At 39.4% G+C, this 18,216-nt stretch overlaps 1 protein-coding gene across 11 annotated transcripts in view; it reads right to left on the reverse strand.

Annotated features, from left to right (window-relative positions):
- HIVEP2 (HIVEP zinc finger 2) overlaps positions 1-18,216 on the reverse strand; it is a 135,804-nt gene that overhangs the window by 17,108 nt on the left and 100,480 nt on the right. For 7 of the 11 annotated variants that reach the window (XM_053974667.1, XM_053974659.1, XM_053974658.1 and 4 more), the window contains 3 exons: positions 8,355-8,399; positions 1,488-7,104; positions 581-735 (listed from right to left, as the gene is read on the reverse strand). In XM_053974667.1, coding sequence (XP_053830642.1) covers positions 581-735; positions 1,488-6,893 — 5,561 coding nt within the window. In that variant the 5' untranslated portion in view covers positions 6,894-7,104; positions 8,355-8,399. The remainder of the gene's footprint in view (positions 1-580; positions 736-1,487; positions 7,105-8,354; positions 8,400-18,216) is intronic. The other 4 variants (XM_053974666.1, XM_053974668.1, XM_053974669.1 and 1 more) reach the window with 3 other exon arrangements.

The raw sequence follows: 18,216 nt of genomic DNA on the forward strand, positions 1-18,216 counted from the left end.
CTGTTATCAATTGAGTGATAGATTGCCATAGTAAAATTAAACATTATTTTATCAACCATACATGACAGATCTACGGATTAGCTGTAGATGCCATATATTTCATTGGTATCTTACATTTTATCTCCAAAATCTAACCTCAGTAAATAATACAATATTACAAGAATAAGACTAAGCACATGTTGTCAACTCATTCAAATGAGTGGAAGTACACAGTGCCTAAAAATAGAAACACATCCTCATGGAAGTAATTAAATACAAAGAAATGGCACAGAAAATATCAAAATGTTAACAGTTCACCCACTTCCATATGACTTAAGGAATTAAAGTAACAATTTTGAGTGAGTGCTCTCACACAGATGGAAAACAATTGTCTTAATAGTGAAGTAGAGGCTAAAGTGAGTATACAGGTACCCTGTGGTGTGTTTTAAGACTGACAAATAGACAAAAAAGAAGAGACTTGGAAGCTACAGGACATGGCAAGAATATAGGAGACTGTTCACATTCTAATTCGTTCATATTCATTTTCAAATGTCTTTAAAATGACAGGCTGAGCTTGAAATTTCCAGTTATATTTTCTTACCCTCCTTCAAAGATTTTAATTCGTATCGGCTCAGTTTGTTTGGATGTAATGTCTTTATCTCCATGAATGTCTCCTTTTACTCTTTCTTTTATAATATTCCCCACTACTTTCTTTTCAAGCTTGCTGCCAAACAAGAAGAATGGCTCGTGTTTCATCTGTAGAACAAAGTCAAGGAAGGGTGTTACTTCTGGAGCATACAATAAACGCACACTTCATTTCAAATACTTTTAACATACCAAGTCAAAGCTAAACTCTCATTTTGGTCCAACTCTATATGATGAATTAATCTGTCCCATTTAATTTGACAGAGAATAAAAGAGAAGGCAACATGGACAAATTTTTACAAGAATCTTGACAGAAAAAGCAATACTGTGTCTTTCCTCAGGAAAAAAAAAAAAAAATCATGGAAAATAGATATGGAAAAGCCTCAGAAGGTAATTTATTGCCATTACAGAATTTTCCCTGGCACCATTAGCAAATGCTTAATCCGTGAGGAAGAGTCAATATGTAAAAGACATAAATAGATCTGAAGATCCTTACTCAATTTTATCTTAATCTTTTCTTACAAACCCATGTGGATGTTTGTGTCTGACACTGTTTATCGGGAAAAGCAAAGGGCAAAATAAAAGGAGATAATGTATCAGGCTCTGGCACACATGAATGGAGGACTTTAAAAGCCTCATGTTTTATATCTAATTTTGAAAATGGAGAGACAGAGACAGCAGCAGTAGCAGAGCTTGCAGAAAGATAAACTGAGTCTCCAAAGTTGTCTTGGGAAGATGTCACTGGCTGATTTCCCAATGGGGAAACTTTTCTAAAAAAAAAACTTAACTCATGTTTTATAGTTTACTAGAAATTTCTCCCATAAACCTACATGAATTTAATTTTATTAAAATTTCTTACTTACCTGAGCAAATTGCTTCCATGCACTTGATGATGTCAGTTTACCAGCTCCAGGTCTGTGCATAGCAGCCAGGGTGTAGATTTCCGTGGTGTTTTTTTGCTTGGACCTTAAAAGTGCCAAAGTGGTCTTTGTACTTAGCCCAGATGGGTTTGGGTTACATGAACTTATACACCATGAAGCATAAACAGAAGCTTTGAGGGTTGGTTGCTGAGTGTAATTGGGTTTTGTATAGTTTAAGAAACACCAGCTCACAGTAGTCGTAGTACGCAGACTTGGGAACTGAAGGATCTGTTGAAAATCTGCTACGTCTGTCAGGAGAATGGTTGAGGCTGTGACTTTCCCAACAGTATTAGATGACATCTGGACTAACATCCCAAGAGGTAATTTTTGATGTTTCAGTTGGTCTTCTGCCTGAATCTCTCCTGGTGGCAATGAAGACCTCTGTGGACTCATGCTCATATCTGAGGCTGTTTCATCCACATCCAACTCTTCTGGTGAGTCTCTTCCTTCAGATGGGCCACTGGACTTCTGTCCCGGTGATGCAGAATCAAAACTGGAAAGTTTCTCTCTGCTCAGTGGGAATGCATCAGCTCCCGCCATGCTGACAGGTGGGAAATCTTGAGATGTTGAGGATGATAGTGATGAAGAGGATGACATGGATGGCAGACTTTCTTTTGGCTCAGTAGCACAGCTCTGCCTTACTAGTTGAGGCTTCTGCATTCTTGGAAAATCTTTCTTTATATCTGAGTTAGTCAACTCAACTGCACTTAGTTCCTCAACTATCTGCCCATACATTTTTTCTTCTTTGACTCGTTTCTGCTGCTTTGTCTCCATGAAGAGGTCCAAGCTGCTGGCAGGGGAAAGCATTCGTTTGCTTCCTCCCAAGGTAGAAGCCATGTCAGAAGTGGAAGGCAAACACAAGGGAATTGGCGGCTCCAGTCCAAGCGGAAGTGTCTGTGGCACTTTCCACAAGGGATATTTTTCTAGTCCTCCATGATGACCCAACATCTGAGCTATGTTAAATCCAATTCCTTGCATGGTTGCATTAGTTGCCAATGTTCTTTGAGAAACTGTCTCATCAACTTTACATATTACAATTGCAGGACTGTTGCTCTGTCCAAGGATCTGGGAAATGCTTGTGTACATGACACTACCATAAGATGGCACGTGGGTTTGTATCCTGACAGGAACAACTGTTCCTGGCAAAGACTGTACAGATCCATCACTTGGGGAGTCAAAATCTGTCTGAAGATGCCGCTCAGAGGAGGTGTCTGTTGGTTTAATGCCATGGTCTGACTGGTACTTAGCAAGAGTATTTTTTGAATACGACCCAGATGTTCCGGAGTAATGCTGGTATGCTTGCTCTTTAGCGTGCACATAATCAGCTGCTTTCTTTCCAATAAGCTCAGGTGCGTGTTCCAGGTGATAACTTGGAGGCACGTCTATTTGGAAAGCCTGTTTGACATAAGATTTCTGCAGCTGTTGTACAAATTGATGCTGGAAGTGCAGCGGTTCTGTGCAGGACTGCCACAAGATAGGCTGCTGAGATGGTGGTAAGTGAACCATGCAGACAGCTGGATAGGGGAACTGAAACAATGTGCTATGAATAGGGGGAAATGGGACTTTTTCCTGATGTGCAAATAGCTGCTGCTGCTCTGATGGATGTTTGTTAGGAATATAAGGTGCTTGTTGGATTAAGGGGGTCCTTAACATTTCCGGGCTGTCTGCAACAAGAGCCTGTTGCTGGGCAAGGTGGGATGAGCTATTACTAAGCTGAGCACAAGAGCCAATAGCCTGTTTTCCAGAATCATCTACCTGAATGGGCTGGAGTACAGAGGAAGGGGAGTGATGCCAGACAAGCTGGGAAGAGCGAAGACCAACCTGTGAATGTTCCATCTGCTCCTGCTTTATACCTTGTTCTGTGCTCTGATCAGTCTGAGAAATCTCTGGAAAACCACTGAAGGAAGCTTGGCGAACCAAGAAGCATTTCTTCCTTTCTCGGGATGGAGACAATGCCACAGTAGGTGTTCCAGCTGAAGAGGCATGAGACAGGTTCCCATAATCAAAGGATTTACTTCGGATCTCTGGGATTTCAGCAGCATGAGGACAGGGCATCTGTTCAGATGAGCAGCGTCTCATTTCCCTCTGATGGTGATGTCCAGGGACGGAAAGTGAGTAAGCACCTGCTGGAACTGTTAAAAACTCAGACTGTTTTCCAAATTCATCTTGTTTGGGAGGTGTGATGAACTTCATATTCTCTTCTCTTTCAAAGGACATTGAAAAACTTGAACTGTGGGACAAATTACTTTCTTGGCTAGGGCTGCGAGAGAGACTTGTACCTGTAGACTCAAAGCTGGATTCCCCAGAGGAGTGCTCCATGTCAGCCAGTCTTAAACGCTTCTTTTTGGGTGGTAGCTTTTCAGCTGGAAGTTGAGAAAGAGTTTCACTTCTCTGGGGCCACTGGAATTCTTCAGTGGGTCTCTCCTGCTCTTTACTCTGCACTTCTTTATCTTTTTCAGGCTTATCTGGCTCCTCTGTGACACGAATTTCAGGTACCTGAATGTTGTGTTGGCGAACCAACCTGGGCGGGATATGACAAGGCTGAGGCTGCTGGGATGGGGATGGCTTACTGGTGTCAACATTTTCCATTTGTGGAGCTCGGTCTGGGCTCATCGGGGACTCACAAATCTCACTCTCACATGTTTCAGATGGTGAATACATCTTTTCCTGCTGGCATGCAATATGTTCTGTAGATTCAGACCTTTCAAATGAGTTTGGCCTACTCAATGAATTTGTGTGCTGAATGACAGAGATGACATTTCCTGGGGGCTTTCTAACCAATGATTCTGCAGTCTTTTCTTGCTCTGCAGTAAGGGATGAGTCTTCCAAAGAAGCTGCTGGACTTCCAGACTGCAAGTAAGGCCTGCACATTTCAAAACGTTCTGCATGGCAATGGGGAGCATTTTCCAGGCCTTGAAGGGCAAATCCACTTCTTGGCACTTCCTGAATTTGGGATTTGGGATCAAAGTCTAAAGGTTGAATTCCCCCAGGGGTGCCAGTTGAACTGCTGCAAATCATAGGACTGTCTTCCTCATCTCCAACACTCTCCTCTTTCCTACGCTTTCTGTTTTCAAAAGTTGTTCCAAGCATGGATGGCACTGACTGAGATTGTCCAAGTGCATCAATAAAAAACTCTCCCGCTTTGTTCATCCCACTTAAGGATGGTGAGTCCCTGTAGTTCTGCTTCTGAGCTTCAAATTCTTCCCACTTTCTGTAGTGCTTTCCACTGGCATCATAGTCATAAAAGGTCTTGTCTCCTTTCTTCTCTTTTAAGGATGCTCCTTTGTCACCTGCTATCTGTCTGCTCAAAGCAATAATGATATTTTTCCCTTGTCTTCCATGATAGTCTGAATCCGAGTGTCCCTCCTGTACAGACGGCAGTTCAAAGGCAGCCTGCCTTCTCAACATTCTTTGGTGGGATATTCCCACTGTCCCGGGATAAAATACATCATCAGAGCCAGTCATCTTCTCATCAAATGAATGGCTTCCTCTCAGAGATGGGGGAATACTTAGGCTGTTTGCAGAAGAGGTTGGCATGGAGTTACTTCTAATAAGAGGAGAAGAATCTGCTGGGGGCTCTAGAAGGACAGGCACATCAGCCTGCTGACTGACTTGGTACAAGTTGGATTCACTTTTGATGGATGATGTGGTCTGGGATTGTCTACATTCTGTATTGCTACCTGGATAAACTTGTGTAGATTTAATAGTGCTCAAATTACTGGAGTCAATGAGTTCCTCTTTATTTGGAGTCAGGTGAGAAATATGTTCCTCAAGCATCTTGATATCTAATCTGTTATTTAAAAGAGGTGATGGGTCTGTTTTGCCCTTTCTACCCATTAAATTGTGTTCCTGATTTGTTGTGGCTACAGTTAGTGCTGTTCTTTGATTAATCCTATAGAACTTCCCAAAAATTATTTCTTCGTAAGACTTTGCATTAGTATTTGGTGGACTAATTTGCTGCTCAGCACTTTCTGAGCGGGAAAAATAGCCAGAGTCAGTGCTTCCCTTACTGTGTGGGCTCAAGAGGTTTAATGACTGCTCAGAATCTTGTCCTTTTTTCTCTGACAGTCTTAGTGCAAGTCGCTGTTTAACTGTATGAGAGTCATCAGACTTGGTACTTAAGGATGGGGTTTGCAACATATCAGAGCTAATATATGGTGAACTCTCACTGGGTAACTGAATCCCACTTTTAGGGATAATCAAAATGGGGACTTTCATCGGCCCCACCAAGGACTCCTCCATGGAGGAGTGAAAACCACTCCTGCTAGCAATGTCCAGTGGGAGCTGCGAGATGGGGCTCAGTTTGTCAGACCCTTCCACTAGGAGTGAGGTCTCCTCATCCGTGTCTGTGCTCTGCTCTCCATCTGAATGTATTTCAGCTTCCACATCGATGTAACTGGCATCGAGGTCCAATTTAGAGACTGCTGACTCTGTGAAAGGTACCAAGCCTGCCTTAATCGCATGGGCATGTGACTTCCTGTGTTTGTAAAGGTTGCTTTTTGTCTTGAAGGAGAAACCACAAGGGACACAAGGGTATGGTCGCTCACCAGTATGAGACCTAATATGCTTTTTAAGTACACTAGGTTTGGCACAGGCCCGATTACAGTAAGGACAAATGTACTTGCCAGGCTTTTTGGGTTTGTGCTCTTTTTTGTGAGCATCTTCTGATTGTTCTAAAGATTTCTGTGAATATTGGCTGTATGCAGGGTTCAAACTTGAAATCTTCTTCCTGGAGAAACCTCCACTATGGCTATGCATATGAAAAGGAAACAAGTCCTCTGAGGCAACTGATTGCAAGTGGCTAGGAAACTGCCATGGAGGGCCTTCCAAGCTCTGATGTGGCTTTATGTTGTGCAAGAAGCCTTGTGGCAACGAATGCTGTGGAAAGGAAAGTGAATGTGAATAAGGGCTTGGACGATGCTGTGGATATTGCTTCTCTGTGACTTGCTGTGCAGCTTCATTTGATGATACCAGTTTCCCAGAACTAAAAAGTTGTGCTGATGCCGTGTTTCCTAGTTGCTCGTGATCTATTTGTGGTTGCCGCTGTACTTCTTGACTGCCGAAAGTGCTCATCTTAATAACAGCTGGATGTTCTTGCCTCCATCTACTTGGTACTTTAGCAGTTTCTCCAGACCTTGAGGTAGCTTTTTGCCCTATAACTGTGTCCCCAGAGTCCATTTTGTTACACAAGGTCTTAAGTGCTAGTTCACTTGAAAGCTGTGCAGACACATGGAGTGTGCCCAAAGCTGTGCTTTTCAAAGTCTTGTTGCTCCCATTTTTCCAGGGCTGTTGCAAGTTCACAGACTTTTCTTTCTCTTTGGAACTTTCCACGCAGTAGTCTATAGGCATTAGATTTGTGTCTGTACACTAATGAGAGTATTACACAGTTCTGTTCATGGCATGAACTTTCCTAAACAGTTTATTATACATTTGCAAAGACTTGTTATAGCATTTGGATGTGTTCCATTGTTATTAAATACTGAGATGCAGAATGATCCAGAGATACTTGTGATCTCCTACAGCAAAATTCTCTTCATCTCTTCCATGGTGACACAACTATCTGTACAGAAATATAAAATAAAAAAAAAAAGAGAAACAAACCCACACACACCAGTTAGTACAGCCATACTAAATAACATCGGTGCAGTCAGTTGTACTTCTATCTAGCCTTACATGGAAATTACTGAGGGACTTCAGCAAAGGTAACTACATTTTACAAAACTCCCTTTTGTGAGCAGGCACAGTAAAGACTGGCTCCAGAGACTGCACACAAGCATAATCACTACTCAACAGCAGCTCTAGGATTGGAAAATAGAGATCTACACTTTCCAAATTAAGCAGTCATTTTGGAAGGCTTTCAGGGGAAAGTGTAAAGGCTTGATCTCAAAAAGTCCACCACATACTTTCAAAGCTCTTTCAGCAAATCACTGCTGAAAATAGAAGCTTAACACTGTGAGTGGGAATTACCTTATCCAGTATTACTCACTTAGGGTTCAGACATGTATTTTAGTCACCTGGCCTTCCTCTCAAGTCAAAGTAGGTTGATCAGAGAAGAAATCTTTCCATATCATGACAGGTGCTTCTGACATAGAGGCTGTCTATGCACAAGGCCCTCCACTATGCAGATGCTTGTTTCTAACTAGTCAGCTGGGGGTATACACTGAATATTGCTAAAAAATTGCTGAAGTGAGGTACTTCTTACCTAAGATCAACTAACTGGTTTTATAAGAAGGTGTTGTTCACCATTCTAAACTACCTTTAAACAGTCAAAAAAGAGACATCAAAGAAGCATTTCAAACGCAGCACCACTGGTACCTTTCCCCAACTCCATCTTCAAATCACTATGTTAAATTCTAGTGAGAATGTCTTGCTAGATGTAAAGGATGTATTAGAGACTGTGTTTATGTGACTTTAGCATTTTAGATTTCACTGTTGAAACAATTCCATCCAGGTACACATGCATTTGTAATGCGTAAACACAACAGGTTTCCATTAAAAAGACCAAAAGCTCAGAGGTATGATTACCATAGAAAAGTACAGCATTTGAATTTGAAGTAAAATGTTCACTCTCTGTTTTGATGTTATCCAAACACAAGACATTTTCTGGATAATATAGGGAGAATTATAAAGACAGCCATGATTTTACTATAGCAAGGAAATGAGTTAAAAAAACCAGTATTACACATACTGGAATACTTTTCATTCCTACAGTGGAGAAAATTAATTTGGCTTAAAGAAACAATAGCAAAGTGCAGGAAAACACACAGGTAATAGGCGCTTCAGAATTTTTTTTCAGTATAAAGTAATTACCTGCATTTTCTAAACATCTAATAGGCATGACTATCTTCACATTTCCTGTGGGGGAAAAAATACAATTATAAGAAATTTTTGATTAGGTATAGATGATGATGAAAATCTTCTATTTACAGTAGAGCTCTGAAAATTTAATTTACCTGTCCACTAGAAAATTTCATGTTGTGTCTTAGAGGTCTGAGTAATTACATTTGAAGACTATAAGCATGAATAGTTTTAAAGGACTTAGGTTTCTAATGTGTAGATGAATAACAGCAAGTCTAAACTAATAAAGTCTCACCTTCCTGAATCAGTGAAAAGAGAGCTGCCAATGTACCTCTTCATTCCTATGCCTTTGTTAAACCTGGATTATCCCTGAATCCCCTTGGCAAATCCCCTTTCAATGCCTCTCTCCAGCTAATACTTTTAGACTCCAGGCCTCTCATTAAATGTTTCAGGGGCTAGCATAGACTCCTGGTCAGGGTGTCATCACTCAGGGACAAGAAAATGTAGCGAAACAGGAACAGATGTCCAAATTAGTTAACACCTGTGTGATAGTACTACAGAATATACGGCTGCCTTCTCAGAGAAGAAATTTGCAGAAGAAAATTACAGAAAACATGGTTAAAAGACTTCTGTGACAGCCATAACTTGCCACCTCTCTGACTCACCACACTGTAGGCTACTCTGTATTCCTGAAAAGACCAGCTCAGAGAAGAGGGAGCCTGAGCATCATCTCATTGCCTTAAGACCGTTTCTCGCATGAAAGGAGGACTCTCCGTTTTCAACACATCTTTCTTCAAAAACAGATTTCTGCTTTTGTTTCATGAAAAAGGATATATGTTCAACGGTGACAACAAAAACAACAATGACAGCATTTCTTTATTGTTTTTATTTATCCCAAAAGTCAGAGCATCTCTAAAGAACAGATCTTTAGAAACAGCTGGAACATAAGCTTCAGAGTAGGGGATAAAGACTATTGTAATGATCCTCAATTAGCAACTATCACAAAGAAGCTAGAGTACTCATGTTTTTTCCGTTGAATAACATTAAAAAATTATAAAATTAACATCTATAAAGGAAAGAAATCAACAAAAAATTGAAAAATATTTTTTAGTTCTTTGTAATTAATAACACTTTCCAAGAACAAATGGACATTACCAAAGCCTGATAACTTGACACAAATAGAATCAGTACCATGCCACCTGCTACGAATTAATCATTAGTAGTACAAATAATATATCAGTAGTTAGGCCAGCAATAACTGATGGAATGTTGGTGTAGTCAACTATTTTTTTTTAACTACAGAGAAAACCCCTGTAGTACAAAATAACAGCAGGTTATCAAATGCAAACCAGAATGTTTTATATAAAAATGTCATTTAACTTTGATGTGTTAATGACTTCTTTAAATAAGTCTGTTGTCTGATTCTCTAAAATAAAAAAAGGAAAATGCAATCCAAGTATATATATTTTTTTTTTTTAATTTCCTAATCCACTTCCTCAAATAAAAAGTGTCAGTACAAATGGAAAAAGAAATACTTGTGCACGAGTTACATTATACCAGAAGTGGTTACTGCAGAGCGGCTCAGCAGGGGCTCATGAGGAAATGGCAGGTAAGTGGCCCAGCAGTTCCAGCAGCTGAGCTACACTGAATCCCAGGTCGCTAATGACACCAATATATGAGCACAGATGTAAAGGAAAATATGTGGCTTGAGAAAACAGAAACAGGGATAAGAGTGAATGCTCCTCACTGAAAGAGCAAAGAGGCATTTTCTATCTTCAAAGAAAAATACTCTTCTCCTTATTAGGCAATTTTGCAAATGGTGAAGGAGAAATTTCTAGAAGATGGGAGAATCCTTTCCTTCCATACTCCTTTCACTGAGAGCACCCTTATAGAAGAAATCTGCCAGTCACATCAATGTGACAGCAATGGTTTTATTTCAGCAAAAGATTATGTTAATATAGATCCAAAACATTTCTGTTCTGGACTGAGAACTCTGTTACAGAGTTAAAGCCCTTCTTCAGTCCTGCAACTTCAGAACATTCTATACAGTTTTTCAACCTCCACAATGAAACAGGTAGAGACCAATTACAGGGATTATTGATGGTTTAAGTATGGCAAGAGCCACTCTCCTGGGAAAAATAAATCCCTTTCCAGAATGAACATAATAATTTCTGGTTTGGTTTGAGCTGCCATCCATCCTGTGTCAAAGATGGCTTTAATATTATTTCTCTTGTTCTTTTTTCCCCTCCCTAATGGGAGACTGGCCTAACTGAAGAAATGTAAGATACTGCAAAGCTAGTTGGCATTGTGTCTGTTTTATCCAGTCAAAACTCTATCTCATCTGGCTGCATCCACAGCCTAGCTTAAACCAACAAAGTACTTCAATGTTTTCCAAGTGATTAATGTTTCTCCTTTAGGAAAAATTGTAAATACACTTTTAAATATTGCTTTTCATCAAATACATACTATTCGATAGGCAGAAACTCATTATATTTCAAGTACTACCTATTTAAAACCAAGGAACTAAGGATGATAAAAGGGCACAATTTTTTTAATACCTTTGGCACGGCTCAGCTCTGCTGAAGTGAGTAAGAGCCCACCTACCCGGATCAGAAGCCGTATGGGAGTTGCACGGACCACATTGTTTGACAGGAGCTGCAAAGTCCTTCCTGGTTGGTGGCCAAGCAAGGTTTCCTGGCAGGAATGTGACCCAAGAGCCAGCTCCCCTAGTCACATTAGCTGTGCTATCTGCCTGCTTCAAAACAGGACATTTCACTTCTATGAAAACTTTGAACATGAGAAGATTACTTGGAAACCAGGAGCTGTATTTATGTCAGATGCACCTACTAAATCAAGACTTTGAAAACTTTCTAGAAAGGAACATTATCCTATTGCTCCTTTTTTAATGAGAGTGCCTTTGTGAGCTATATGCAGGGGATGTATATCTGATTGACTGCAAAGTTCCAAGATTATTTCTTCTTTTTTTTTTCTCTTTTTTTTTCCAGACCATTAAAATGGTTACACTCAACAGCTTTAAAATAAAATTTGGCAAGATATTACTTTTACTGCTTCTCAATTTGTAGCTCATATTACAGCTCTTGCAAGTGAACAAATTGGAAGCTTATGTCTTCCAGGCTAAATCCTGAGTGCACCATACAGAATAAATATTGACTCTAGCGTAAGGACTAAGGGTCAGATCCAGCCTTGTTTTAAATCTTTTCTGTCCAGCTCTGCCAGCACAAAGCTGGCTTAAAACCACAGTAACTGGACCCTGAAGAATTTGTGTTCTACAGGGCAAGTGTTAGCACAGACAAACTGCAGTGGCTCCTATGAAATCCTTACATTCATGCACAGACCTCTGCCAAGACTCTTATTAGGCAAGTCTAGTTTATGTCTCGGATAAGCCCAGCAGCCTTACAAGAGAGGCCACCTCTGAACTCATCCCCACCTGCAACTGAGAAGAAAATTGCCTAGGCCTTTCAGGAAGAAAGGCAGCATACTTTCAGCTTGCTGTCCTACATGCTTCCTTCTGACCTACTAATGAGATTCACCAAATAACTGCTTGGTGTTGATATCCCTGTGAAAAATTAAAAAAGACTGAGATCCCTAGTAAAACATGGATTTATAGTTTCTTCTGCAAAGGCAAAGTCATAGGTGGGCTAAGTCTAAAGAAGACCTCTCAACCAGCATCCAGTGTGCACCTCTGAACTGAAGGATTTAACTGGTATGAAGACAGATAAGCATTTGTTCATCCTTCTTTCCAAGGTCATATATTCATTCATGGGCTGAGGAGGTTATGCAGCAACATAACAAAAAGAATGCAGTCCTTGGCGTGTATAGTTTTGGCATTTTACAGAAATGAAAAAAAGATGACCAACTGACACTTGGCAAAGTCTGAATTACTGGGGAATGGGAGCATGCTTGTGCTTTTGCTCCAGTTTGGCAGGAGCAAGAGGAGTAAGACATCACTTTGCACATGCGAATCAAAGAAGGCAGCTCTTTTAAAACAGGTTAGATGTATTTATTTTAATCTACCACTTTCTATGTTATAACTGCTGTTGTTACCTCTTCAGATTTGAAGGTATTACTCTAAATTGTTAATTTAATTCCACCCCAGATGTTCTGCCTGCCCTCTGGATTTCAGTGCTTTATTGAATGTATTGCCATTCTCCAAAATCAGCCAGAGAACCACAGTTTTGAAGAACCCTGAAATATTTAGATTCATACTTATGGGTTTGGTTGGATTTTCAGGTTTTTTGGGGTGGTTTTTTTTTGGGTAGTTTTTTGATGCCTTTTTTTTTTTTAATTTGGGCAGCTGAACTAATTATTACAATATACTTTTTTAAATGTCATTTAAAAGTACCATCCAATACAAACCCAAACATTGCTCAGCAAGTGCACGCAGTACACAATGATCTAACAAACTGTACTGAGATTACTTGAGGACAAGCTACAGGGCAGGATCTGTTCTCCATTGCTATATTGTGCTCACAAGGATTCCCCAAGAAGCCAGGAACTGAGGGGACTCACTGAGAGGATCCAGTTACAGATACATCCAGGGCAGACTGCAACCTCATGGTGACCAAACAACAACTTCAGGCTTTTGTCTTCATGAGGGCACATTTGTGTCCCTGGTAGTTGCTGGTTTCAAGTTGCTGGATTCTGTGTGTGTCAAACTAGAAGTGGTGAAAAACCTGGCATTTTGATTTGTGCAATTATTATTTCAGTGCTTGAACTGTGGCTTATACTTGGAGAACTGTTCTAGAATCTCAGCCATTGAGAATTGGCATCTAACACATTTTAGACAACTGTAGTAGTACTGAATATTTAATTAATTTTATGCTTTTACCAAATTCACCTTAATCTTAATTATTTCATATAATTCAAAATATTACCTAAGACCATTATGAGAGTATGTTGAAGAACATACTTTAAAAGCACATTGACACCAACAAGAAAACAATCAAGTAATCTAATCTGTTGTACCCTAACACCTGATAACCTGAACTGTAGGATCTTAGATCTGTTCAGACATTTCATATAAATGTCTATGTGTACTTGCTGTGATGAAGACCTGAATGTGACCCTACTGAGTCAGAGGTCAGGCACACACTAAGAGAAAAATCAGTTATGAAACAAGAGCCTCTCATTACAAGATTTGACTCAGAGAGACTGAAAGGAGACAAATTATTCCAACAAGAAGGAAGGCAAACTCTGTTTCTACATTAATCTGGTATGAATCTGAAGCAATGAGTTGCAAATCCAAGGACATCATTCCAGATTTATTCCTCACAAAAACAAACAGAATCAGACCACTTAGGTTTAGGCTTTTACATCCTACATATGAAATACCTGAAGTTATTTGCCACAAGGTGAAAATAAACTAATCCAACACCTCTAAGATGTCTACAGAGAGAATTGTAACATATATTGCAAGAAATGTTCAATTACACAGTAGTAAGAAAACATAGGTGATTTTCATCATGACATGCTGGTTTGTATCATAAATGCTTTGAGTACAACTGCAGCAAAACACTCAGTTTTTGCTATGTTAAGTATCTCAAACATAATTTTAAACTGTTGCTCTCTGTAGAAAAACAGTACCAACAAAAATCCTTAACTTCAAATGGAGTGTATTTTAAGAAGCCATATAGGAAGTCCAGAGCAGAAATACTTTAACAATGACCTTTTAACTATAATGACAAGGATTTCTCACTTAGAAGTATATCATTATTTCCTTTTTCAGCACCATACACAATGTACACATTACTATCAGATGGAAAAAAAATGTATAAAAAAAGGTTGAGCACTTATTTCCACCGGATGAGTATTAAAAGGAAAAAAAAAAGAGAGAAAAAACTATGCAGGAGTCAAATTAATCTTAAATGCTTCCTTTATAGGTAGGAATTTGAAAACAAATCTCAATTCTTCTCCTTGAACTGAACAAAACCCTGCTATCAAAGAGATGCCAAAACAGCCAACAAGTCAAACAATCTTGTCAACCAATTAGCAGTTAATTGATCCCTCTGATCCCACTGCTTTTAATGGATCAGGTAAATATTTTGTTTCTGGTTGCCTAATCTTGCTGTGAACTTCAAGAGTCTGACAGAGCATGTTGGATAATACAAAATCTACCTGTTCTGACTGCCTTCTGACATGGACGTCCTGAATCTGTCTCTATACAAAAGGAAAGGATTTGGATTATTCAGATACAAAACTAAACAAGAGAACTATATAAACTGCTAATTGTTTCAAACTGGTACTTATTTCCTTGGGGAACAAGTTAAAAAATGAAAACAGTTTAATAAAATACCCGTAATTTCCCATGTGGACCTTAACATGTAATGGCAGAGCAACAGCAGAACTGACGCACAGTACTTCCAGGATTATTAAAATTTCAGAAGGCAATTAAAATACCACAATTGTTTTGCCCTGCCCACTCCCCATCTTCTTTTGAACTGTAGTACACGGTGACTTATAAGAGTGAGAACAGCTCCCATGCAAGGAACAGTCAGAAACTGACTGTTCCTTGCCCACCAAGGTCCTCTTTAAACACCATTTTGATGGCTGAAACAAGGCTTATATGATGCCTAATCCTGTTGGTGCTATCTGCAGAAGAATGAGTGTCTCTCAAGGGTGAATTAAGTAGTAAGCAATAGTATTTACTAAACACACATTAACAATGTACAGGAGTATCCAAAACAGTGCTGAGATACAAATGAGCTCTTAATTCTTGGACCACTGTCAGCAGAAACTCAACTTTATCTCACTTTCTTCTGAGCCACAGCAGTTAAACACAAGGATACTGTGCCAAACCATAGAAGTGTCAAATAGTTTCTAATCACCATTTGTAGAATTACTTTTCGCCATGTAGAAAAGAAATGGAGCTTTGGCCCTGCCCAAAAAAGGGCTAAAAACTTCAGCAAAGCAAAAGCTCAGACACTAACCAATGATGCTATGTGATGCCACTGGGATTACAACGGAAGCCTTGCATTTGGAAGAACTGGTGAAAATTACTGAGATTAAAGGATTTTTTTTCTCAATTCAACACAAAGGAACGTGTTAATCGGAAAGGGAAATTGCACACCTAATAAAGGACAGATTAGGTAAACTATTAATTTAGCAGCAGGAAGGACAAAGTGTATGCAAAGAGCAAGATTCCCATGCGGATGTGGTCTGTAGTAATTTACAAACTTATAAAACATCACCTACAGTAGGAAGGGTAAGAACATTTTCACTGGAGAGTTCAAACTGTTAAAGTTGTCAGATATAAGAATTTTCCTAACTGAAAGACATGCAAAGGCTGAAATGCCTCATCATTTTCACACAAGAACTGCAGACAGGCAGCCACCAGGGAGAACACAGATGTGTTCTGGTAAATCTATGGTACAGCTTTCCCCCAAGTTTTCCCAGGAAAAAAAAAAAAGATCAAAATTTGAGTAAATATTGCAACATTTTTAGGTACAAAGTAATTATTCTTCTCATGCCAAAAGGAAATACTAGGCAAATATCAGGCCTTCGCCTAGCATTTTCACCTCAGAAGGAAAATATAACTGAATTTTCTGGGAAGTGAGGTTTTTTAAGTTAAAAAGTTACACAATCCTAATTATGCAACCATGGCAGATTTTGTGAACAGTCATGCCTCCTTTCACACCATGTCAGAAGAAACCACTTTCATTTCACATGAAAATATTAGTATCTTTCAAACACCTTTTTGAATGAGCAAATGCACTGCCTCAGACTGAAACTCTCACCCTGGGAAGAATTACATATGAAGACATTTATAGTACCTGAGCTTGCATTTGTTTTTCACCCACACCAATTATTATACAAGCTTATTTTAAAACCTGTCCTTGTTTACTAAGCTCTGTGGTCATTACATGTCAAAACAAAATCAGACACAGGCTAAACATCAACAGTATGTTCTTACTTTTTTTTTTTCACTTTTTGCCACCAAAGTAGAATGGGTCTTCACAGCAGTTTTATTTCATTCCATCCTGAACACTTTGTAAGAGTTCAGCTGAGATCGACTATTAAACCTCAAATCCTAAATATCGCATAGATGTCACAACAGTCACTACTCAGCAGCCAAAATGTTTCATTTGACTAATGACTCAATACAGGCATTTTGGTGTAGCAAATCCAGTCACTGAGCATTGCCTAAAGATTCCGATCACTATAGTGGTAATGGAGGATACATTAATTAGACTGCATATTTAAGAATGCTGCTTTCTTTACAACCCTCAGGATGGCCAACAGAGGAAAAGAATAATAAAAAAGAACTCCTTACAATTATTCTGGTCATATTTTACAGTACTTTGTTCTTTTTTACTGTATGAAGCATTGAAAGTCAGTATGCATAACATTCAGTTGTATCAGAACACCTCTTAAAAATTCAGCAAAATACGCATATGCTTTTTGCTGCATTTTGTAGTTATACATGAAATTTCACTCTTTGCACTTAAGTTTCTTTCTACAAAACACAAATCAACTGTGTTTATTAACATTACCATGACTCTCACAAGCAAACACTTCTGAAGAGATTAATGTCTACCAAAATGCCTGAAACTGCATTTAAAACTTCGGTTATTATAAAGCTGTTGCTATTTAAGGCACAGACCAAGCTGACAGCTAAGTTACAGATCTCAACAAGCACAACATAATAAAACCCAAAACATTTTTCAGGAAAGACACTGTTCAGATTTCATGATGACTTTTCACCAGACAAGGTTAGATCAGGGTGCATCACCACAGCACCTTAAAATTTCATATACGTGTCCCACATACCACTAACTTTTGAAACTATTCCAAGGAAATCTGCCATATGAAACCATTGAACACCAAAGTACTCCTGTCCCTGAGAAGCTAAAATAAGGGCAGCAAAGAATCCTAGTTTCAGCCACCAGGCAAGAGCCCAAGAGGCTCCAAGAGGACACTCTCTCTTAAGATCCATCAAAAGAGAAAGCAACTGTTGCTCAGCTTTAAAAAACTCCAGACAACTTCATACAGGGTTTTCCTTCTCCTGCATCCTGCCTAGCTCATTCCATCAAGTTTAGTTTTTCTTTTCATTATCAGAAGTGGAAGAGAAATCACCTAACAGTCTGGCCGAAAAGTACCTTAGGTGCTTGCGATACATCAACGACACTTGTACACAACAAACAAAAAAAGCATCACCAACACGCAACCCAATGTTTTGAGTTGGAAGAGACCTTTAAAGATCAAGTTCAACTCCCAAACATCCCCATGTCTAGACCTCAACATTCCCTTTATAGACAGGGAAATGATCACACAGAGTATATGTGCAAGCATGCATGTTTGGTAAGCTAGACTTAAACTAATTATTCCTGAATGTTCCTTAGGATAGCTCCTAACAATCTGAAATGTTGCACTGCCAACCAAAAACATATAGGGCTATTTTCCTTAAGACCACATTGCAATGTGTTATCACTCAGACCACCTAAGATAAATAATCCACTTAATTGACTTGCTTATTCAATTGAACTCGTTCTCCTACTTCTCCCTTCCCCCCCACCGACAGGGTTTGAGGACACCCTGTTCGCCTGGAGACGGTGAATCACTACAAGCCAGCAGGCCCACTCGGTTCCTCAAAAGTCACAAAAGGTGTAAAAATAGCTCGTACTAATGAAGCAAGTACAGCGTCAGCAGCCAGATGAGCGTGGGTGATCTGATAAGGGTCTGCTGTTGCAAAGGGCAAATTATTAAGAGAATGTTTCTGCCTCTCTCCCTTTTTATTAAGCTTTGTTCTTCCTTTGCTGAAACCAGCCCTCTGCAATGCCTGATAAATGACACCTGACAAGGCTGGCTGTAATTGCCAGTTTCATACCAGGGCAGGAAGTGGTGCCTCTCTACGAGC

The sequence above is a fragment of the Vidua macroura genome, chromosome 3 (assembly GCF_024509145.1).
Source record: "Vidua macroura isolate BioBank_ID:100142 chromosome 3, ASM2450914v1, whole genome shotgun sequence".
Taxonomy (NCBI): Eukaryota; Metazoa; Chordata; class Aves; order Passeriformes; family Viduidae; genus Vidua; species Vidua macroura.